The sequence below is a fragment of the Cupressus sempervirens genome, chromosome 4 (assembly GCF_028749045.1).
Source record: "Cupressus sempervirens isolate cs-2001-9-10 chromosome 4, ASM2874904v1, whole genome shotgun sequence".
Taxonomy (NCBI): domain Eukaryota; kingdom Viridiplantae; phylum Streptophyta; class Pinopsida; order Cupressales; family Cupressaceae; genus Cupressus; species Cupressus sempervirens.
Genome location: NC_143121.1, coordinates 793,777,876 through 793,802,415, shown reverse-complemented (window position 1 = coordinate 793,802,415; position 24,540 = coordinate 793,777,876). Strand labels below are relative to the sequence as shown.

The window sequence follows — 24,540 nt, the reverse complement described above, 5'->3', positions numbered from 1 at the left end:
ACCTATGATCCCATTCGACACATTCCATGATGACGTATGTCTTTAGGGGTCCTAAGAAACATAGGGACATATTACAATCATTTATATGGGTTAAAAGGGGTCATATGATGACCTATGACCCCTTTCGACACATTTTATTGCAACATATGTGTCTGGGGGGCCTAGGACCCCTAGGGACATATTAGAATCATTTATATGGGTTAAAAGGGACCCAAGGATGATTTATGACCCCTTTCAACACATTCCATGATGACATATGTCTCTAGGGGTCCTAGGACCCCTAGGGACATATTAGAATCATTTATATGGGTCAAAAGAAGCCATAGGATGACCTATGACCCCTTTCGACACAATTTATTACAACATATGTCTCTGAGAGGTCCTAGGACCCGTAGGGACATATTATAATTGTTTTTATGGGTTGAAAGAGGTTTTTGACATGTTCCATGATGGCATATGTCTCCAGGGGTCCTAGGACCCCTAGGGATATATTATAATCTATTATATGGGTCAAAAGAGGCCATAGGATGACCTATGACCTCTCTCTATGCATCTCATCACAACCTATGTCCCAAGGGGTCCTAGGACCCCTATGGATGCATTTGGTTGGTTCCAATGCATCAAGAGGGGTCTCAGGTTAACTTATGACCCCTCTCGAAGCATTTCATGAAAATGTATATCCTTAGGACCCCTAGGACCCCTAGGGACCGATTGGGAATGCGTTGAAAGGGGTCATAGGTTAACCTATGACCCCTTTTGATGTATTTTATGACAATATTATATTTAATAATAATATAGTATTATATATTTTAGTATAATAGTAATATATTATTAGATTATATAACAATAATAATCATATATTTAATAATAATAATAACCATATATATTCTTGTATACAATAATAGTCATATAATATTACTATATATATTTAATAATAATAATATTTATCATATATATTTCTATATTATATTTAGTTATAATAATAATAATAATATTTATAACTATATTATATTTAATTATAATAATCATACATATTGCTATAATATAATAATAATTATAATCATATATAATAATAATAGTTAATAATAATAATATCAATGTCCACACTTCCCCCAAATAAATTTCCCTCTAAAACACTCTAAAGTTTCCCTCTTAAATTTATTTCCTCTCAAATTTCTCTCCCTCCAAATTTGACATTGGAAAATCTCTCCTCTCAAATTTCTCTCCAAATTTCAATTGAAAAATCTTAGACCTGATCAGATAACTAATTTCAATTCGGGTATCCGATTAGCCTTGGTATTTACTAAGCCTATTCAGTCAACCCAAAAAATGTGTTTGAGAAGGGTTTCACTGACACTCGGACTTTGGGTAGCCATCTAACAATGTTGTTTTCATCGAAATTGAATGAAACAAAAATAGTTTTTTTATAACACTCTCGAGATTTCATCGATATAATTGCTATCAAATTCTGAATTCGATAAATATTTATTAGTTAATTTTCAATGAAGATGATTGTAAAGTGTTGATTGACATACTGATTGAAAAATAACTCAACTTTCAAATGGTATAACATTTTTTAAATCCAAAAGTTGTGTCACATTTTATGCTTTGCCTATTATAAGAAAAATAAAATAAAAATTAAATTTGGTAAAGTTTTCTATTAGTTAAGGTGGTCAAACATGGGAATTTTTTTTTCAAAAAAGTTTTAGTAGAAAATTCATATTTAATTATTTATTTGGAATAAAAATACCCAAAAATATGTATCACATCGGAGCATGACTCTACTTTTTATATCTATAATTATATTTAAAAAATATTATCATTTGATTTTGATTAAGGTGGTAAGACATACACCTACTTTTTATTTTCGCCTTGAAATTTTCATAGTACTGCATTAAAATCCAAACTTTTGACCAATCAATTATTATTTTCTCAAGATAAGAATTAGTAGTTTAGAAACTACATTCAATTTCCTATAGATTATTTTCTTACTACTTTTTGATATAAAGTCCAAAATCACTTTAAAATTATGTGTCAAGTTGACATAACCCTGATTTTTTGGTTTTTCACTACCACTTAAGGCCATAGTTTGGTTGACCATGATCTTGCACATACTCCCCCTAGCTTAAATTTTCTTAGCATGAATTGAACAACTTGGCCTCCATATCAGTTGGCATCAATTGTTATCCCTAACAGACTTGATATTCACTAGAGTACTTGGTGACTATTAGCTCACTTGGAAATAACTACTGCTAGCACATGAATTGGAATATTTACAAGCCTTTACTCCTTAGCTCAGCCTATATAGGATGACTCGGTTGGAGTGATGACCAAATAACCCTACCTTGTGAATGACCAAGTATTTAACACTAATAGACAACATGACTTAGGGATTAACAGGGTCTTTTTCACTTCTATATGCTACTTTGATGTTGTTTTAAAAGACAAATCCTTTTGGACATTATCCTTTATACTATAGTTGTGCATATATTTACTCTCTCCCTCAATCATTCCTACTTCATCCTTAGTGATCTTCTACTCCTTTTGTACCACTAATATGATTTTCAAGAGATTCATTAAGACACTTCCAGTAAGTTGTATTCACTTAAACCAACAAATATTCATCAAATATGGTGTTCCCAAATTTAAATGAGGAGGGAGTTAATCTTTTGTGGAGAAGGGAATTCTTACTCGTGTAAATTCATTCTCTTATATATTTATTTATATTCTTTCTATTGGTTAACATGAAATGGTTTAATGTGTTGCTTGGTGAGGTATGTTGTTTTCTTATGTGAATGCTCTTAATTTGTTGTCTCTATGCATTTGTAAAAAGTATGAATTAAGGAGAAGACCTAACACCCATTGCCTTGAGATTGAAGCATGCTTGTGTGTAGAATTTTTCACAAGGTGCACCATGTGGATAATGGTTGGGTCAAGTTTCTTATATAACCTATGTGATTTTGTTGTAGCATTTTTTGTTTATATCTTTGGAATATGATACTTTGGTTTAATATCAAACATAAAGTTATTCTTAGGATCATTCATGCAATAGTTGTTCTATTATATTTTAACACAAGCAATCTACAATACCTAAAGCAACTCAATATATCACATGGTTTTGAACACACATTTCAATTAAATCAATAATTTTTTATTTCTTATAATCATTTCTAGAAAGAGGTTAAGCCACATAAGTTTTCTAAACATTATGTCTAGGTAATATATCTAGGATTTTTAATTTCTTACTTATAAGAAATTATAGGTAGTATCGATCTCCAATGTTTGAAATTAAACCAAGAAACACAATCAATTTGAAATACCTAAAATTGCCTAGTAGACTTATGAGTATCACATGTTTTTGGACAACCATTAAAATGAAATCAATTAAATCAAACAAAGGGTTTCTTATAATCATTTTTAAAAAGAGATTAAATCATATTAATTTTCTAAACATAATGTCTTGGCACTATTTTTGAGGTTTTTAATGTCTTACCCATAAGAATCATAGGTAATCTTGAGCTCCAATTTTTGACTCTTAACAAAGAAATGCAATAAATCTACATTAACTAAAATTGCCCAATAAGCATACTCACTGTGGCCAAACACAAAGTACTTTCAAGTATAAAATCCACAAGCCAAAGGTATAGCTTGATCAAAAAATATTTGGTGATCAATCAAATGCTTTATTCAGCCATAACCCCATTTTGTTTGCATTAGATCATCATCACCACAACCCCATTTAAGGGTAGTGATCATTAGAATTTTAACTATGTGCCCTTCACTTTTCAAAGCTTCTATGAATGGTGGTCATTACATCCCTTCCATATAGTAATACACAATAGTATGGTGTATAATTAAAACTCTAAATAAATTGTAAAAAATTGGAGTCCTTGAATTGCCAAAAGTGTTGATAACATCCATGATGGAATCTCAAAAGAAGTAGAAGAATCTCATGTTTAGCATAATCTTCAAAAGTCATGTGTCAACAAAAAAATATACATTATGTTTTAAATAGAGCAAGAATCTCCACATTTCTAGAAAATGAGGAGGAAAATGTTACAAGGATCACTATGTTAAACATGGACAAACAAGTTGAACAACTCTTATACAAGTTTACAAAATGAGGTTCAGAGATCATAGTTCATTTTCTCAAGTGCACACATTATGCATAAAATTTGGGGAAGAAGAGCTAGGAACAAACCTGATTGAATAGAATTAGAAAAAAATTGGAATGAGGTGGGGCATAAAATATTAAGAGACATTTTTAGCCAAAATTTTGAGCCTCGGGAGATGTAATGCTAGACTGGAAGGCAATTTCATTTCCAGGGATACCAAATTCGTGTCAAAGCCACAGAGTTGGATGAAAATGCAATTCCTTATACTTTGCTTCCTTGTTGTTACCTTTATGATTTGTTTGGGGTGTACTATTTAGCTTTCAACAAGAGGCAACAAAAAGGAAGCAAGGTATAAAGAACTGCATCTTTATCCAACTCCACAACTCTTCTATGAATTTATTATCCCTGAAAATAACATCGCCTTCTAGTCAAGCATAACATCTCCGAAGGCACAAAAATTCTGGCTAAAAATGTTTCTCAATATTCTATGCTCCTCCCCGCTCCAATTCTTTTCTAATTTTATTTAATTGGGTGATTTCTAGCTCTTCTTCCCCAACTTTTATACATAATGCATGCAATTGAAAGAATAAACTATGAGCTCCCAACCCTATTTCATAAAACTTGTCAAATAGTTGTTCAACTTGCTTGTCCATATTTGACGTGGTGATCCTTATAACATTTTCCTCCACATTTTCCAAGAATTTGGAGGTTCCCTCTCTATTCAATACATACGTTTTATTTTTCTGTTAACACAACTTCTTAAAGGAGAATAATCTCCATTTTGAGTGTGATTTGAAGATACTCTATAACATTCTTTCTTGCAATTGCCTTGGCAAATCTGTTTGTCCTGTTGAAAAATAAGTGCACCCAAAATCATTTCAGTAATCTTGAAAATATTCAATACTGATTGAGCAATTACCTATAATTTAAAAAAAAATTAAGCATCTGGAATAGAAACATCTACCTATTGAATATCTCAAAGATTTTATCAAGGTTTCCATGATCCTTAATACAAAACTTGAGCTACCCTCAATGATTTGTACATAATCCTAAGAATGGAGTATGACATTAATTAATCGATACCCTTGATAATGGAGTGCCTACATAACAAGATGAGAGATGAGTAAATCACAGTGAATCAAAACCAATAAAATGATTCAAAAAATAAATACCTAACCATCCAAAAGTTCAAAAGCACGCTTGTACATACCCCCAACTAATTGTACAAGATGAATGGACAAATCATGTATTGAAGGTAATAAGGGTGAATCAAAATTTCAAAAGGTATATTTTATTATTATATGTGATGTTTCAATATTAGTTAATTTATTATTTATGATTTATAAATTTGTCAACCAATTTTGAGACTTTTTAACATAGTAAGTAGATATAAATTTTGTTGATTTTAATAGAATTTTACTTCTATCAACAAACTTCTTTACAAAACGCCCCAAAACAACTCATTAGATCATCATAAAGAGACTTTAATTACCACTTTTTAGATTCAACAAAAACTCGTAGCGAAAAAAAGATTACGATTTCCACTTCCTATAATTTTACAAGCACTTAAATGAATAATCAGAACGACTGTATGGGAATACCTTGCTACAGAATTTCCCCAATCATAAATAGCAGATTTGCTTGATTTAAAACTCACCAGAAGAGAATTATTCTTACCACTTCTACATTTTTCAAAGGAGTACCATGCTGCTGAAGTTATCTATACAAGCATTTTGTCAAATGGTTCAAGATCGAACTGTATTATCACAATATTATTGGTGTCGCCCGATATAAGTTGATCTACACAATCAGACATAACTCTCTTCAACTAATTTCTACTTCTGAATAAATCAATCATGGAACATCTAATTCATTCATATTAAAATCCAAAACACCATGCATCACATGCACCAAAATCAGAATTAATCCAAAACAGAATCTGATTTACGTTTCCAAACGAAAACCAAGCCCATTAAATTATGGCAAGTAGGAACCGTTTCCATGTAGCAAGATTTTGCTCTACTTCAAAATCAATAGCATGCAGCTTTTAAATAATTAATTTCCAAGCAATGCCTTCAAACAACTTTGGCACCCAAATAAATAATTTTTCTTGACAGCATGGTAATGTGCAGCCCGATTGGTGCTGCTATAGACATTAAGCAAACTGATTTTGAAACCAAGACAATCGTTTCCAAAGGAATATTTCAGATTAACAGAAAAAACCGAAGGAATAATGATTAACGGAAGGAATAATGATGGTTGAATTCAAGTTAACAGAAAAAACCGACTAGTAGCAATAATTAAAGGATAAAATTGTTGAAAGAAGATGACATGATCTCTAAACTTACATGTCCATAGTGGTGCAAAGAAATAGTAATAGAATTAACACAATCAACTTATCTTTTGGAGGGATAGTAAAAAGAAGGGGATCAAAGAAATACGAGTACTGCTCTTTGTGTTACAAACTTTTCCTTGGGGGAAAGCAAAACTCATATCACGATCTAGATTTTTCGACAAAAATTGGCACATTATGGGCAGAAGATGTTTGATGTGTCGTAGAAGAATGTAGGAAGAAGAACTACAGTGCATCGATTTGAATTGTATGAAAACAGATGCCTTTACCCAAGAGCATTTTGTAAAACTATTAATAAATATTAAAATTGAAATTAAGTTTGGTTTTCTAATTCTTAGAAATTGTAATTCTAGAGGAACAGAGTGATACCGTTAAGCTAGACATTACTAAGGTGCACAATATAGTTGAATGAGAATTCCTCTTAAAGGAACCAAATTTTGGTTATCCTCTTGATTGGATCAATTTAATCAGGATTTCTATATACACTTCTAAATTTTACATGTGCGGAGAAAACTTTGTGGACTAATAAAGTCACTGCTAACACTAGTTCTTTATTAGACTCAGAAGGGCACTTTTCAAACCAGTTATCAAATTCAGCTTCTACGGGCTCTAACATTGACGTGTACTTACGTAAGATGATTTCAATTGGGTTGGTGTATTTGAAGTTTACATATATGCAACTAAAATAAAAGCAAACCCACACCAAAAAAATGTAAATGGGAACAAAATAATGCAAAACAAAGTCCATGCACCCCTGATTGCATGGTCAGTGTTGGGACTGAAAATTGCATGCTTCATTTTTAGTCACATTTTGAAAATTTTGTAAAATCATGTTCTAAAGTGCTTTTTATGCATGTGGTCAGTTAATAGCTTGAGGCCTAGATGGTGTTTGAGTGGCTTAACACCTTTCATTTGACATATGCATATGATCCACAATGTTATTTTGCCATCCCGAATCATTCTGTGAAGTCCCATTTTGAGCTAGTGTCAAAATTTGCAATTCTGCCGAGTGTCAAATAGTGATCAAAGGCCCAGTTTGCATCTGAATATCTTTTACCCAGGACTGTGTCATGACTAGTCACTTTGGGAATGTTTAGTGTCCATAATAGAGAACCTATGTTTCAATTTTCAAGTCATTTCAAATCAGTTTGACTAGGTTTTGCACCCCGCAAAGTTGGTCATTTACTGTGTTGTGTATTTAACTAGTTGTTCACAATTCTGGGAAGCCCTGTTCGACCAATCATATCTTTGACCCAGTTGACCCAAATGAAAAAATTCTTTTTGCATTGTGTTCTAGGGGTAAGACACTTCATATGTTCCAATTTTGAGATCATGTCAAATCCATTTGATCAGTTTGCTAACATGATCAAAAACCCAGTTTGCATTGTTTTGTTACGGCTAAGGTATCCAGATTGATCCGTACCCCTGTTCGGCATGTTATAACTTTGATCCTGTGATTGGCTAGCCTAAATGGATTGTACCATTGTGTTGTGTCCTAGAAATCCTTGAAGTATGCCAGTTCTTAAGTCATGATGAATCCATTTGCATACTTTCTTATGTCCGTACATTTACCAAAGATCACTTTTGACACATTTGCCAGTTAAAATTTCCAAGTGCTTGTTTTCGGAAATTCGCCAAATGTGCCCTGTGATTCTTCATGAGCCCAAAACATGGAATTATATCCTCTTCATGGCAAAGAGCTTATATCCTAGTTTTCAAAACCCCAAGTGATCAATAACCCAGTTTATAATGTCGAACCCGAGCCCAGTTTATGTTTTTTTAACATTGTTTGCTTGCAAAGTAATTGAATTATGGATGTTCGGCAATTAAAATCTTTTGACTCGGAATCCATCATGGGTTGAAAATTTGCAGTGTGATAGAGTATGCAGGATTGAACACTCATGCCGATTTTCATGGCCTGGTTACTTGATTGAGTTAGTTTTTACGGCCACCTGGCGGGCCTTCAGACACAAATTTCACACTAATGCGAAAATGATTTAAAATAAAATTTTAAATTGATTGTTTTACATACAATCATTACAATGCTTCACTGTAGTCATTGCCATTATCTTAGTTCACTAACTGTATGAGATTGGACTTTCTCTCAATGATAAAAGAATCAAATAAATGTGAGGGGCTATTTGTTTTGACAATATAATGTTTTAACACAAGAAGAAAACTAAGAAAATGTGCAGATGCATTGAGCAAAATAGAGGGCTTTCATGCCATAACAAAGGCATCACCAGGAAAAGAGTCAAATATCCACAGAGGACGAAGCATCCATGTTTTTTTTAGAGAAATGAACAAATTTGTTGGTGAAACAAAGCTCAAGGCAGCATGTGATTCACGTTTTTGCAGCAAGCAATCAATAAAAGACCATATGTGCATAAAAAAGGAAGCAAAGAACCCCCATTTTTCAAGCCCATGGCTTCTCTAAAGGTGCATCCATGTTTTTGAAGGGAGCAGCAGCATTATAAATGCCCATGTGCATAAGAAATGACTATTACCATGAAAAGTTTGTAGATTCATAGTAAAAAATGACCAGCAAGATGGAGCTCCACATTTAGAATAAGCAACTCATGCCAAAGGAGCTGGATAGCTCTTCATTGTGTAGAAATCAGCATCTACAGGGGAGTTGAGGAAAATGCAGCAAGTATTATCCCACATTGAGTGGGAAATGATTTTCTTATGTCTTTAAATACAAAGGCTTACACATCTTATAATTTCTAAAAGACAAGAGGCTTTTGTGAAAGCCAGCTCATGTGCATGGGCCTATGCTCGGCCAGCTGGTAGGACGCCTATGTTAAATTTTAAAGCAAAATCCAAAAACGTTGCTAGAAAATTCAAATTCGATCGGAAAAGTCCAAAAATTCGGCGGTCGCTACCTCGCTAGCCGAAAAATCTTGAAAAATTCGGCCAGCGACATAGCGAGGTCACTGAAAAACTCAGGAATCCGGCAAGAGTCAACAGCCAATCAGAAAGTGACACGTGGCATTGGTCAAACCTGGAGTTGACCCGAAATTAAAGAGGCTAGGAAAAATAAAATGATTTTAAAATTTTCATTTTAAAATTATTTTGTCAAAAAATTGACATGGACTTTTTTTTAAAATAAAGTTTGAACTTCTGATATAGTTTTAACTTTTGAAAGTTCATATATTTGTGAAATATTGTCATAGAGACATGAGCAGAGGCTTTAACTTCAGAGGGCTATATTTGGGTCAAATTTTGCTCAAAATAGATGCTCCAATATACCACCGGAACCGGGAAGAGCTGAATTTTTTGATTTTGAGGTTGGTTCTTGCACAGGTGCCTCTTGGCTTGAGTTATAGCCAAAAACGTAAATTTTGGAGTTTTTCTCAATGGAACAGGTAAAAAATTAAAAATCCAATTAGGGGATCAGTAAAACTTAGTAAGAATGCGGTTGGAGTTCACGTCTCTCACATTCACTCAATTTAACCCAATTTTTGCCAAGCATTTCAATGGGTAAATCAGATATTGTGGTGACTCAGCAATGTTGCATCATTTCAACAGAGATATTGTGCAAGTCAGTAACAGAAATGATGAAACAAGATTAGATTAGAATGAGAGATGGAAGAAAGAAGTTTTTGAGTTACAAAGGATTGCTTTTCAAATGGACACTTGTCATTTTCAGAACAGATCCGAGATTTCTTTCTTGTTTATATCTTTCTTTCTCTGATACTTTGAGCGGGTTCCAGTTTCTGGGAAGAAAAAGTTCATTGCTGTGATACCATTGGGGATTCCAATTTTTGCACTGTGAGACCATTGGTTCCAGTATTTTGACATGTTTCCATGACTGTGACACCATTGGTTCCAGTATTTTGACATGTTTCCATGACTGTGACACCATTTTCTTCAGCAGAACTCTCATGTGAACAAAATTGTAGAGATAATATAGATAGTTCTGAGATATTAGGTTGTTTCATGTTTTAATTTTATGCATCTGAATGTATAGTTTCAAGGAAAGGAATACATATGAGCAACAATTTCACTAGTTTTGTTTTGGTTCTTGTCTCCTGTATCAGCAATCTGTAAGTCTTATGTGGTTTTGGAACAAAGATTTGAGACCCATTTGCATCCCTTTCAGGTTGTATGTTTGATGTATTTTGCTGTTGGACCAAAGGGCCAAGTAAATGCTCAATATGTTTAAACAAGGTTACTGGTTGTTTGAGAAAGATATTTTGTGAGAATGAGATCTGAATGAACACTGATGTCTGAATCACAAGGTGGTTGGATAGATCTGATGTTTGGTATATGAGATACGCCCTGATGTCACAGATGTATGTTTTGAATTCATGGAATTGCTCAATGGAGTAGGCACTGATCAGTTATAGGATCACTGGTTATACTGTTGCATTTTTGAGGTTTTGTTGAATCAACATTTTTAATCAAACGAATTTCCCTTTCATGTTGAAGAGCTATAAACAGAATGCCCTCACTCAGCCTATGAATTTCATTGTTTTGCATCTAGCTACTGCAGATATATGTTATTTCATAAGTTATTAGGAGAAATAAGGGTTTCTATCTGCTTTGTATTAGATTCAGTGTATGCTTTGATAACTGGTACCATATAAGGAATCTATAGGTTCACCCGCCTAGGTTTTGCAGAGCCTGAAGTGCAGAAGCAGTATAGCCTTATAGTTGGCCTGTTGTCTAAATGGATGTGTTGATAATGGGGGTTAGCTACCCTTAGATGTGTCATATTCTCATCAGGGTAATTGGAAATGGGTAACATTTTCAAACTCCAACAAAATGGCGACTTTGTTGGGGAAATAAGATGACAATCCATTTTGTTGAAAGAACAGGAGCCTCTGATGTGAAATAGATTGGATATATCATATCAATAGCAAGATGTGTTCCTTTTCCTTGCTGAAGTTTCATGTTCTCCAGTTAAGCTTTATTCATTATCAGCAGTATGTTGAAACTGGATGAAAATTGTGTTCTATGACTGTCATAGGTCTATCTTCAATCAGTTTAGTTTTTGCAAATACTGTTGAGAAAGTTTCATAGTCAAGAATTCATTTATAAAGTATATTTTCTTTTCAAGATGTTAGTGATCTGCAAGTTTCTCCTACATTGAAGGTCTAGTTCAGATTTGTCAAGTGACAAATTATATTTTATTTCTCACCAAGTGTGAGTGGCGGCTCTCAAATCTCTGTACCAGTTTGTTCCTAGTTGATTTCATTGCAAAATTTTGAAAGAATTTTAGTTGTATGGGCAGATCTGAAACTGTTGATAGATCTTGGAAAAGAAGTTTTAAATTCTTGATAAGTTTTAAAGTGCTGTTTGAAATCTGCTGTTATAAAGAAATTGAAATGTAAAAGTGAATCACAGCAGTGATTGTTATATTCCTCTTGTAAAGAGGTGGCGACTCTACAAAGTTTTGACCAGTGGTGTAAAGGATTTTCAGTCTTGCATCTACGCCAAATCAGCAGATCGAAGTTAGCACCAGCACTTAAGGTATTTTGGTTTTCATGTTTTCTTTTCATGGAAGTCAAACGTTAAAAACATGGTTGCCTCTATTCAGTGGTTTTTAGCACTAGGATAAAGAGGTAAAAATTTCATTCTCAAAATGGATTCAGATTGTAGATCTGATAATACTCTGTCAAGCTATGAAGAGGTACATGAAAATTTGTTTATGTTGTATGGAAAGCTTCATAGTCAAGTCATTTCTTCTATCCGAAGGAATGTGGGAAGTGTAGATGACTTAGATGCAGTTCAGATTTACATGCAATTCAAGTTGGAAATCTTAGAGCTTCCCATTTCAGCAAGACCCAATGAATTATCATGGGCTTTTGTGTTTTTATTAGTCTTCATGCCTGATTCAGTACATTGGACAACAAAAGCAAGATTTGAAAAGATTAAATACTTTGAGAGAATATTTACAGAATGTGAAGGCTATTTAGAAAAGAATGGTTATTGTATTGTTGAAATTGAAGATGTTGATAGTCATAGTGAAAGTGATGAGTCCTATGACAATATGTTTGAGAATGAAAAGAGTTATAACAGTAGTCTTGAAATATCTTCCTGCAATGAAGTTGAATGTAGTGAAGCATCTAATGTCTAGATGTGGTGCAGGGAAGAGGATATATATTGTGAAAGTACTACTAATTGTTCAGATTGTATGACTAATGGTGTCACTATTATAAGTTCTTCAGATTATCTAAGAAATAATTGCAATCAACATGAAGAAGTTTGCGAAAGAGATCTGTTGAATACAAATGAGGTCTCAGCCTTGTTGCAACATGAGTTTGAAAGGTATATGTCAATGTGTGATTCAACTTCACCTTTATTAGTGCGTGCATCTTGTAAGGATGATGTAAGGTATGATGTATACCCCTATGTTTGTTCTCTTGCATATCAACATTGTTATTCTTTTGAAGACTTTCAGCATAAGCATGAAGATTTGTTTGAAGAAATGAAGACCAATAGAGATGTATTTACTACTGTCATTGTAATGTCCCTTTACTGATTTTTTATGATATTTCCAGCCTCAAATCCGAACTTTAAAATCGAACAACCAATATTACAAAGATCTGCCAATTTTTCCAATAAAACCCAAATCGGGTATGTCCAAATTAGTGCCAAAAACTTCACAACTTCACAAATTATTAATAAATCTGAAAATGGACATTTTTACAGAGATTTCAGCAGCATAACAGCCTACAAAATGACATTTCTAGATTTGTATAGCCCTTACACAACAGATCACAAATGTAGAGCAAAACTATGCTCAATCGAGCTCCCGAAATTAACACAAAAATGCCCGGAAACACCACAAAACACTCATAAATTATCTTAGAAGTTTAATCACGACCCAATACATATATTCAGCTCTATTTTAACATCATAAAGTCTGAAATACAACAGCAAACCAAACTGATATGAAACACTCAACTGAAAACCCAAATTCAAACCAAAAACAACCCCGAAAACACCCAAATCGGCACTATTCAGCACAAGGGCAAACTCTGTATGAGCATGCACATGGAATGGCTTCAAACTCCCATCCTTAGCCTTCTTGGAAACCTGCAAACTCCCGTTCTTGGGTTTCCTTCTCCATAGGTTTGGCAGCCTCTGAAGAACAACAAGAAAATTATCAAGAATCAAGATGTAGAATGAGCCCAAAATGCCTCCAAACCCCTTTTAAAGAGGGCATAACCCTAACTCACGTCCAAGAGGGGTTAATAAAATATAATTTAATAATAATTTTTATTTATTAGTCCATTGGTTTCTAAAGATTAACCCTTTTTTTCGAAATTTCACCTTTTTGGAGCCTGCCTGCCTTAACAAAGTTTATTTTTTTTAGTTATTTGAATAGGGGACATGACAAGTCCTCCCCTTCCAAATATTGCTTGTCCTCAAGCAATGAAGGTTGGAATTCTCAAGAATATGTTCTCCTTCCCAAGTTGCATCCTCTAGTGGTAATCCTTTCCATTTGACCAAATGCTCTGTGATGCTCCTGTTTCTCAACCTTTTCTCTCTTGTATCCAAAATCTCTTCTGGTATCAAAACTAATTTCCCTTCATCATCAAGAGGTGGTAATTCTGTAGATACTATGGTTTGCTGGCCTAGAACCTTCTTTAAGCAAGATACATGAAAAATATTATGTATTTTGCTGTTTGGTGGGAGCTCCAATTCATAAGCTACCTCTCCTACCTTCTTGATGATTTTATAAGGCCCATAGAACCTTGGCTTGAGTTTCTCTGGCCCACTTCTCTTCAAGGTGCTTTGCTTATATGGCTGCAACCTAACAAATACCAAATCTCCCACCTCAAAAGATCTTTCAATCCTTTTCCTGTCAGCATATATCTTTTGTTGGTTTTGTGCATGTTGTAGATTATCCTCGAGGGACCTTATTATGTCTTGGCTTTGCTTGATGAAATCACTTGCTCCGGGTACTCTGCTATCGGAAAGTATTAGATCAACAAAGGAAAGGGCATCATAACCATAAAGAGCACGAAAAGGAGGCATACCAATAGACATGTGATGAGATGTATTGTAACAATACTCCCCTAGGTGTAACCATTTCACCCAAGCATGTTGTTGATTTGAAACATAGTTCCTCAAATATCCTTCTATCCATTTATTAACTATCTCTGTTTGTCCATCTGTTTGAAGGTGATAGCTAGTACTGGGAGTGAGTTCAGTTCCTGCCAAATGAAAGAGCTCCTTCCAAAAAGAGCTGAGGAATCTACTGTCCCGGTCACTAACAATGTTTCTAGGCAAACCATGTAATCTAAAAATTTCCTTGAAGAACAATTCGGCCACTTGTGATGCCTTGAAATCAGATGTGATAGGAAAGAAATGTGCATACTTAGTTAGTCTATCTACCATCACATATATGCAATCCTTACCTTGAACCTTGGGCAACCCAGTGATGAAATCCATGGAAATACTTTTCCATTTTTGTTCAGGAATAGGAAGTGGCTGCAACAACCCTGCAGGAAAATTTTGCTCACTCTTGCTTTGTTGGCATACCATACATTCCTTAATGTGTTTAAGGACATCCTCCTTCATACCCTTCCATGAAAACCGCTCTCGAATTTGCCTGTATGTCTTGAAGTATCCCTGGTGACCAGCCAAAGGTGTGTCATGAAAGGCCCTCAATATCCTCTCCTTAGTTTTTGACCCTGGCACTAAGAAGATCCTGTTCTTGTAATAAATCAATTCATCAACAACCTTGTACCTGTTATCATCCACTAACTTATCCAAAATCTTGGTGGCAAATGAATCTTTAGCATACTCTAAAATTATGGAGACTTTCCAATCAGCAAAGATAGATGATAAGGAACACAAAGTGGGCTTTCTTGAGAGAGCATCAGCAACCACATTATTCTTTCCTTTCATGTATTCAATATCAAAATCATAAGCTTGCAATTTGCTTACCCATTTTTATTGACGATCATTCAAATCCCTTTGGTTCAAGAAGAACTTGAGGCTATTATGGTCTGTCTTTACAATGAATCTCCCACATACCAAATATTGTCTAAACTTATGAAGTGCATGCATGATTGCCAACATTTCCTTATCATAGATGGAGTACCCTTTCTCTAATTGATTTAATTTTCGACTCTCAAATGCTATTGGATGTCCCCTTTGAGTTAGGACAGCCCCTATACCTTCTCCCGAAGCATCACATTCAACAACAAAAGGTAAAGAGAAATCTGGAATTGCAAGCACAGGGCATGAACTCATTACCTCCTTAAGCTTATCAAATATTTTTTGTGCCTCTTCTGTCCAAACAAAAGCTCCTTTCTTTGTCAAATCAGTCAAGGGGGCAGCAAGCTGAGAAAATCCCTTGGCAAATCTCCTATAGTAGCTACACAACCCGAAGAAACCTCTCAACTATGTAAGATTAGTGGGTGGAGGCCAATCCAAAATTGCCTGAATTTTTTGTTGATCAACCTGTATTCCTTTAGAGCTTATAATATGTCCCAAATATAGGATCTCTGTCAAACCAAACTCACATTTAGATAGCTTAGCATAGAAGGATTGCTGCTCCAAGATTCCCAAAACAGTGTCTATGTGCTTTAGATGCTCTTCCCATGTTTTACTGTATATCAAGATATCATCAAAAAATACCAAAACAAATTTTTGAAGATGCTGACTGAATACCTTATTCATACAAGATTGGAATGTTGCTGGTGCATTAGTGAGTCCAAATGGCATAACAAGAAATTCAAAGTGCCCATAGTGACATCTGAAAGCAGTCTTTTCCACATCTTCACTCCTCATTCGGATTTGATGGTAGCCTGATCTTAAGTCAATTTTTGAGAAGTATACAACACCATGTAACTCATCAATGAGTTCATCTATGCGTGGTATGGGATACCTATTTTTTATGGTCTTCTTGTTTAGAGCCCTGTAGTCTATACACATTCTCATTGTACCATCCTTTTTCTTGACAAGTACCACAGATGATGCAAATGGACTAGAGCTAGGCCTTATGAATCCCATGTCCAGGAGTTCTTTAATAGTTTTTTCAATTTCTTCCTTATAACCTCTTGGATGGCGGTATGGGGTTGTTATAACTGGTTTGGCACCCTGTTCTAACTCTATAACATGCTCAAAACCTCTATCTAGTGGTAATCCTGGAGGCAAGTCATTGAAAACTATACTATGCTTATCAAGAATATTTTGAATTTCAAAATGGAAATTACCTTGATTCTTGGGAGAGCTTGTTGGTTGGATTATGACTCCTGCTGCCCATGTTACTTGTCCTCTTCGAAAAGTCCTCTCCATCCTCTTTGCAGAGACCGCCTTAGGTGCTCCATTCGATAACCCTCTCAATATGACTTCTTTCCCATTGGAATGAAATTTAAACTCCATAGTTTGATGGTTCATGTAATAGCCTCCGATAGAGTGCAACCATTGAACACCCAATACAAGATCTGTCTCCCCAATACCAACCACATAGAAGTCATCACATAACTCATAATCTCCTAAGGTCATCTTGAGTTGTTTCACCACCCGTGTGCAAGGCATAGTGAATCCATCAGCTACAGTAACATTGAATCCCTCAAAATCTTCTGCTTTAAGCCCTCTTTTCATGACAAATCCCTCATCAATAAAATTGTGAGTTGCCCCACTATCAAGAAGAACAGTCAACCTTTGCCCTGCTAGTACCCCTCGAATTCGGAAGGGATGGTATCTTGGGACTCCTGATAATGCTGCTAAAGTGCCATCCTTGCTATTTTTTTTTACTTTCTCTTCTTCTACCTCCTCCTTAGTATCATGAAATTCCTCATGCTTATCTAAATCAGATTCTAAAGCAACTTCAATATAGTGCACTTGACCTTTCCCCAAACATCTGTGTCCTGGAACCCATGGTTCTCTACAAGTAAAACAAAGCTTTTTCCTTCGTAATTCACTCCTAGTCTCTTCATCTACCTTCTTTTTTGCCACATTTGTCACATCTTTTGGTGGTAGTGTTGGGAAAGTCTTTTTCTTAAAATTTCCCTTATGTTGCCAAAGATTTGGGGGTTTTTGATTAGTGATTGATTTCATAGGCACGCAAGTTTCGAGTTGCAAGCTTCTTTTGATAGCTTCCTGTAAGGTTGAGGGTGAGAAAGCCTTAACCAAACCCTTAACAGAATCTTCTAAACCATCAAGGAAAAGATAAATGATCCTCTTTTCACTCATATCAGGTACCATAACAGCCACTTTTTGAAATTCTTCTATATACTCATTAACTGATTTGGTTTGCTTCAACTTTGACAATTCTTTAAAGTACTCTTCATCATCATTGAGGTCAAATCTATCTATCACCCTTTGACTGAAATCTTCAAATGTAGTTACCTGATCGTGACCTTGAGTAGTCATTCCATGATACCACCAATCATAGGCTGCATCTTCCAAGTGTAGACTTGCAAATTGAATAGCATCACTCTCTTTCATGGGGTTAAGTGTGAAGAAAGTTTGTAATTTTTGTAGCCATGCTCTAGCTGAAATTTTATTTGTTCCATCAAAAGTAGGCGCTGTAAACTTGCTTATTTTATTTTTGAGCTCTCTTCCACTTGCGTCATGCTCCCTCCTATTCTCTTTCTTGGGCATCAAAGCGTTCATCATATCCACATATTCTCTAAAAGGAACTGAACTACGAAAGTCATCATCTAAGCCATTGTAAGTAGCTCTTAATGTAATCAAATTACCTGTAACCTCTTCCACTGGATTAATGGCTGGATTTGGTACCGGTGGCTCATCTGCAGGCAAGAAAATGGATTTGGTTGATTTAGATGGTGTGGATCTCCCATTTCTCGGCTCCTCTGAAGTGCTCCCTTTCTCATTAATAGATGCAATTCCTTGTAATTTTTCTGTCAATATCCGCAAAGCCTCTCTAGTTTCCGCCAAACCATCCATTGTTTGCTTCTGAGTATTTTGGATGTCTTGGAAGAATTTCTTTGCCATCTCATCTGGATCAGCCATACTTTTTTCTTCCTTGGATTTTGTACTTTTGCTTTCAACTGGGGGTTTAATCAAAATTTCTTTATTCTTTTCTCGCTGCAAATATCTTTTTTCTCTTTCACTCAGTTGCATGCAATCATAAAATATGACATGCAAGATCTGGGTAGTTATCAAAACTTGACATGCAAGATCTGGGTAGTTGTTAAAACTGACATGCAACTTCTACAAACCCTCAGGCTGGCAAGATCACGGCTCTGATACCACTGTAATGTCCCTTTACTGATTTTTTATGATATTTCCAGCCTCAAATCAGAACTTTAAAATCAAACAACCAATATTACAAAGATCTGCCAATTTTTCCAATAAAACCCAAATCGGGTATGTCCAAATTAGTGCCAAAAACTTCACAATTTCACAAATTATTAATAAATCTAAAAATGGACATTTTTACAGAGATTTCAGCAGCATAACAGCCTACAAAATGATATTTCCAGATTTGTATAGCCCTTACACAACAGATCACAAATGTAGGGCAAAACTATGCTCAATCGGGCTCCCGAAATTAACACAAAAATGCCCAGAAACACCACAAAACACTCATAAATTATCTCAGAAGTTTAATCACGACCCAATACATATATTCAGCTCTATTTTAACATCATAAAGTCTGAAATACAACAGCAAACCAAACTGATATGAAACACTCAACTGAAAACCCAAATTCAAACCAAAAACAACCCCGAAAACACCCAAATCGGCACTATTCAGCACAAGGGCAAACTCTGTATGAGCATGCACATGAAATGGCTTCAAACTCCCGTCCTTAGCCTTCTTGGAAACCTGCAAACTCCCGTTCTTGGATCTCCTTCTCCACAGGTTTGGCAGCCTTTGAAGAACAACAAGAAAATTATCAAGAATCAAGATGTAGAATGAGCCCAAAATGCCTCCAAACCCCTTTTAAAGAGGGCATAACCCTAACTCACGTCCAAGAGGGGTTAATAAAATATAATTTAATAATAATTTTTATTTATTAGTCCATTGGTTTCCAAAGATTAACCCTTTTTTCTGAAATTTCACCTTTTTGGAGCCTGCCTGCCTTAACAAAGTTTATTTTTTTTTAGTTATTTGAATAGGGGACATGACAGTCATGAGTGATGTTAAATCAGATCTATGTTATAGAGATGATAATGAGAGGTTGTTGACGTCTTTTGATTCTGATTTAACATTTAATGAAGAAATTCCTATGATTGATGTTACTAATGATGACGAGAGATCAGTTGGTTTTTTATCTGATCCAGATGGAGTATGTGACAGTAATCTGCAGTTACTTGAGATGAGATTTGATGATTCGTGCAATAAAGTGAATACCGACGGTGGTACACATGAATCTATAGTTAAATCTTCTCTACAGGTTGGTGAGTCTTATGCTAGTGAGTTTGACGAATTCACAAGTATCTCTAGCAATTTCTTTGATAAGAATATTGATGTCAGTAGAGTTCCTGCTGATGAGAATTTTATTGAAGATTCTTTTCATATGTCTGATGAATCTTTGTTTGAAGACTATGGTGATAATTTTTCAGTAAGTTTCAGATTTGATTCGGTATGTGATGACATGATACATGAAGTTGATTCAGATCCATTGTATTTTTTGGAGCCGGAGGCACAAGGTGAGTTGCAAGATTTTGGTGTTTGCAATTTGGTGAATGATGTAGAATATCAAGCTTTTGTGTTTCCGGTGGAAGGAATCTATGACTCAATCGGTAGTGATCAGTTTCATTTTCAGTCTGATGTAAGTTATTATGATCACGTTGATTCATATTTTCACAGTGAGCAAGGTGTAGAAAGTTTGTCTGATTTTTATATGCACTATGAAGATGATGATAGCAGTTTTGTTTTGCCTAACGAAGTAATTGAAAGTGTTGATATGATGGGTGAAACAAATAAGGATGAGAGTTTCAGTTTGTCTCAGGAAAATGTAAATGAAAATAAGGTGTATGACAAAGGTAAAGAGTTCTGAAAATTTTTGGTGGCTTGGGGCCATCTCTTGTACATAGTTAAGAGTAGTTTTCCTGTTTTCAATAAAGCTGTTCGAGAGAGTTTTGTTGTTCAGTTGTGTGGTCTACTTCTCCAAGAGATCTAAATCCTTGCCATGCTCGCAAGGGGCATGCATCCCCAGACAGAGCCACTGTTGGGAGTGGAAATTGCATGCTTCATTTTTAGTCACATTTTGAAAATTTTGAAAAATCATGTCCTAAAGTGCCTTTTATGCATGTGGTTAGTTGGTAGCTTGAGGCCTAGATGGTGTTTGAGTGGCTTAACACCTTTCATTTGACATATGCATATGATCCACAATGTTATTTTGCCATCCCGAATCATTCTGTGAAGTCCCATTTTGAGCTAGTGTCAAAATTTGCAATTCTACCAAGTGTCAAATAGCGATCAGAGGCCTAGTTTGCATCTGAATATCTTTTACTTAGGACTGTGTCATGACTAGTCACTTTGGAGATGTTTAGTGTCCATAATAGAGAACCTATTTTTCAATTTTCAAGTCATTTCAAATCCGTTTGACTAGGTTTTGCACCCCGCAAAGTTGGTCATTTATTGTTTTGTGCATTTAACTAGTTGTTCACAATTCTGGGAAGCCCTGTTCGACCAATCATATCTTTGACCCAGTTGACCCAAATGAAAAAATTCTTTTTGCATTGTGTTCTAGGGGTAAGACACTTCATATGTTCCAATTTTGAGATCATGTCGAATCCATTTGATCGGTTTGCTAACATGATCAAAAACTCAGTTTGCATTGTTTTGTTACGGCTAAGGTATCCAGATTGATCCGTACCCCTGTTCGGCATGTTATAACTTTGATCCTGTGATTGGCTAGCCTAAATGGATTGTACCATTGTGTTGTGTCTTAGAAATCCTTGAAGTATGCTAGTTCTTAAGTCATGATGAATCCATTTGCATACTTTCTTATGTCCGTACATTTGTCAAAAATCACTTTTTGACACATTTGCCAGTTAAAATTTCCAAGTGCCTGTTTTCGAAAATTTGCCAAATGTGCCCTGTGATTCTTCATGAGCCCAAAACATGGAATTATATCCTCTTCATGGCAAAGAACTTATATCCTAGTTTTCAAAACCCCAAGTGATCAATAACCCAGTTTATAATGCCGAATCCGAGCCTAGTTTATGTTTTTTAACATTGTTTGCCTGCAGAGTAATTGAAGTAATCATATGCAGGATTGAACACTCATGCCGATTTTCATGGCCTGGTTACTTGATTGAGTTAGTTTTTATGGTCACCTGGCGGGCCTTTAGACACAAATTTCACACTAGTGCGAAAATTATTTAAAATGAAATTTTAAATTGATTGTTTTACATACAATCATTACAATGCTTCACTGTAGTCATTGCCATTATCTTAGTTCACTAAATGTATGAGATTGGACTTTTTCTCAATGATAAAAGAATCAAATAAATGTGAGGGGCTATTTGTTTTGACAATATAATGTTTTAAGACAAGAAGAAAATTAAGAAAATGTGCAGATGCATTGAGCAAAATAGAGGGCTTTCATGCCATAACAAAGGCATCACCAGGAAAAGAGTCAAACATCCACAGAGGAAGAAGCATCCACGTTTTTTTAGAGAAATGAACAAATTTGTTGGTGAAACAAAGCTCAAGGCAGCATGTGATTCACGTTTTCGCAGCAATCAATCAATAAAAGACCATATGTGCATAAAAAAGGAAGCAAAGAACCCCCATTTTTCAAGCCCATGGCTTCTCTGAAGGTGCATCCACGTTTTTGAAGGGAGCAGCAACATTATAAATGCCCATGTGCATAAGAAATGACTATTACCATGAAAAGTTTGTAGATTCATAGTAAAAAATGACCAGCAAGATGGAGCTCCACATTTAGAATAAGCAACTCATGCCAAAGGAGCTGGATAGCTCTTCATTGTGTAGAAATCAACATCTACAGGGGAGTTGAGGAAAATGCAACAAGTATTATCCCACATTGAGTGGGAAATGATTTTCTTATGTCTTTAAATACAAAGGCTTACACATCTTATAATGTCTAAAAGACAAGAGGCTTTTGTGAAAGCCAACTCATGTGCATGGGCCTATGGTCGGCCAGTTGGCAGGATGCCTATGTTAAATTTTGAAGCAAAATCCAAAAATGTTGTCGGAAAATTCAAGTTTGCCGAAAAATTCAAATTCGACCGAAAAAGTCCAAAAATCCGGCGGTCGCTACCTCGCTAGCTGGAAAATCTTGAAAAATCTGGCTAGCAACATAGCGAGGTCGCTGGAAAACTCAGGAATCTGGCAAGAGTCAACAACCAATCAGAAAGTGACATGTGGCATTGGTCAAACCTGGAGTTGACCCGAAATTAAAGAGGCTAGGAAAAATAAAATGATTTTAAAATTTTCATTTTAAAATTATTTTGCCAAGAAACTGACATGGACTTTTTTTAAAAATAAAGTTTGAACTTCTGATATAGTTTTAACTTTTGAAAGTTCATATATTTGTGAAATATTGTCATAGAGACATGAGGAGAGGCTTGAACTTCAGAGGGCTATATCTGGGTCAAATTTTGCCCAAAATAGATGCTCCAATATAGCACCAGAACCGGGAAGAGCTGAATTTTTCGATTTTGAGGTTGGTTCTTGCACATGTGCCTCCTGGCTTGAGTTATAGCCAAAAATGTAAATTTTGGAGTTTTTCTCAATGTAAGAGGTAAAAAATTAAAAATCCAATTAGGGGATCAGTAAAACTTGGTAAGAATGCGGTTGGAGTTCACGTCTCTCACATTCACTCAATTTAACTCGATTTTTGCCAAGCATTTCAATGGGTAAATCAGATATTGTGGTGACTCAGCAATGTTGCATCATTTCAACAGAGATATTGTGCAAGTCAGTAACAGAAATGATGAAACAAGATCAGATTAGAATGAGAGATGGAAGAAAGAAGTTTTTTAGTTACAGAGGATTGCTTTTCAAATGGACACTTGTCATTTTCAGAACAGATCCGAGATTTCTTTCTTGTTTATATCTTTCTTTCTCTGATACTTTGAGCGGGTTCCAGTTTCTGGGAAGAAAAAGTTCATTGCTGTGATACCATTGGGGATTCCAATTTTTGCACTGTGAGACCATTGGTTCCAGTATTTTGACATGTTTCCATGACTGTGACACCATTTTCTTCAGCAGAACTCTCATGTGAACAACATTGTAGAGATAATATAGATAGTTCTGAGATATTAGGTTGTTTCATGTTTTAATTTTATGCATCTGAATGTATAGTTTCAAGGAAAGGAATACATATGAGCAACAATTTCACTAGTTTTGTTTTGGTTCTTGTCTCGTGTCTCAGTAATCTGTAAGTCTTATGTGGTTTTGGAACAAAGATTTGAGACCCATTTGCATCCCTTTCAGGTTGTATGTTTGATGTATTTTGCTATTGGACCAAAGGGCCAAGTAAATGCTCAATATGTTTAAACAAGGTTACTGGTTGTTTGAGAAGGATATTTTGTGAGAATGAGATCTGAATGAACACTGATGTCTGAATCACAAGGTGGTTGGATAGATCTGATGTCTGGGTATATGAGATACGCCCTGATGTCACATATGTATGTTTTGAATTCATGGAATTGCCCAATGGAGTAGGCACTGATCAGTTATAGGATCACTGGTTATACTGTTGCATTTTTGAGGTTTTGTTGAATCAACATCTTTAATCAAATGAATTTCCCTTTCATGTTGAAGAGCTATAAACAGAATGCCCTCACTCAGCCTATGAATTTCATTGTTTTGCATCTAGCTACTGCAGATATATGTTATTTCATAAATTATTAGGAGAAATAAGGGTTTCTATCTGCTTTGTATTAGATTCAGTGTATGCTTTGATAACTGGTACCATATAAGGAATCTATAGGTTCACCCGCCTAGGTTTTGCAGAGCCTGAAGTGCAGAAGGAGTATAGCCTTATAGTTGGCCTGGTGTCTGAATGGATGTGTTGATAATGGGAGTTAGCTGCCCCTAAATGTGTCATATTCTCATCAGGGTAATTGGAAATGGGTAACATTTTCAAACTCCAACAGTCACCACAAATGGTAAATGACCAAGGGAAAAGCAATAACAGAAAAACCTAAC

General features: G+C 35.2%; 1 protein-coding gene across 1 annotated transcript in view; it reads right to left on the bottom strand.

The window, feature by feature from the left end:
* Positions 1–5,578: 5,578 nt before the first annotated feature.
* Positions 5,579–24,540, bottom strand: part of LOC149563784 (uncharacterized) — a 31,687-nt gene continuing 12,725 nt past the window's right edge. Inside the window, exon 4 of the mRNA XM_089824072.1 lies at positions 5,579–5,915. Coding sequence (XP_089680198.1) covers positions 5,880–5,915 — 36 coding nt within the window. The 3' untranslated portion in view covers positions 5,579–5,879. The remainder of the gene's footprint in view (positions 5,916–24,540) is intronic.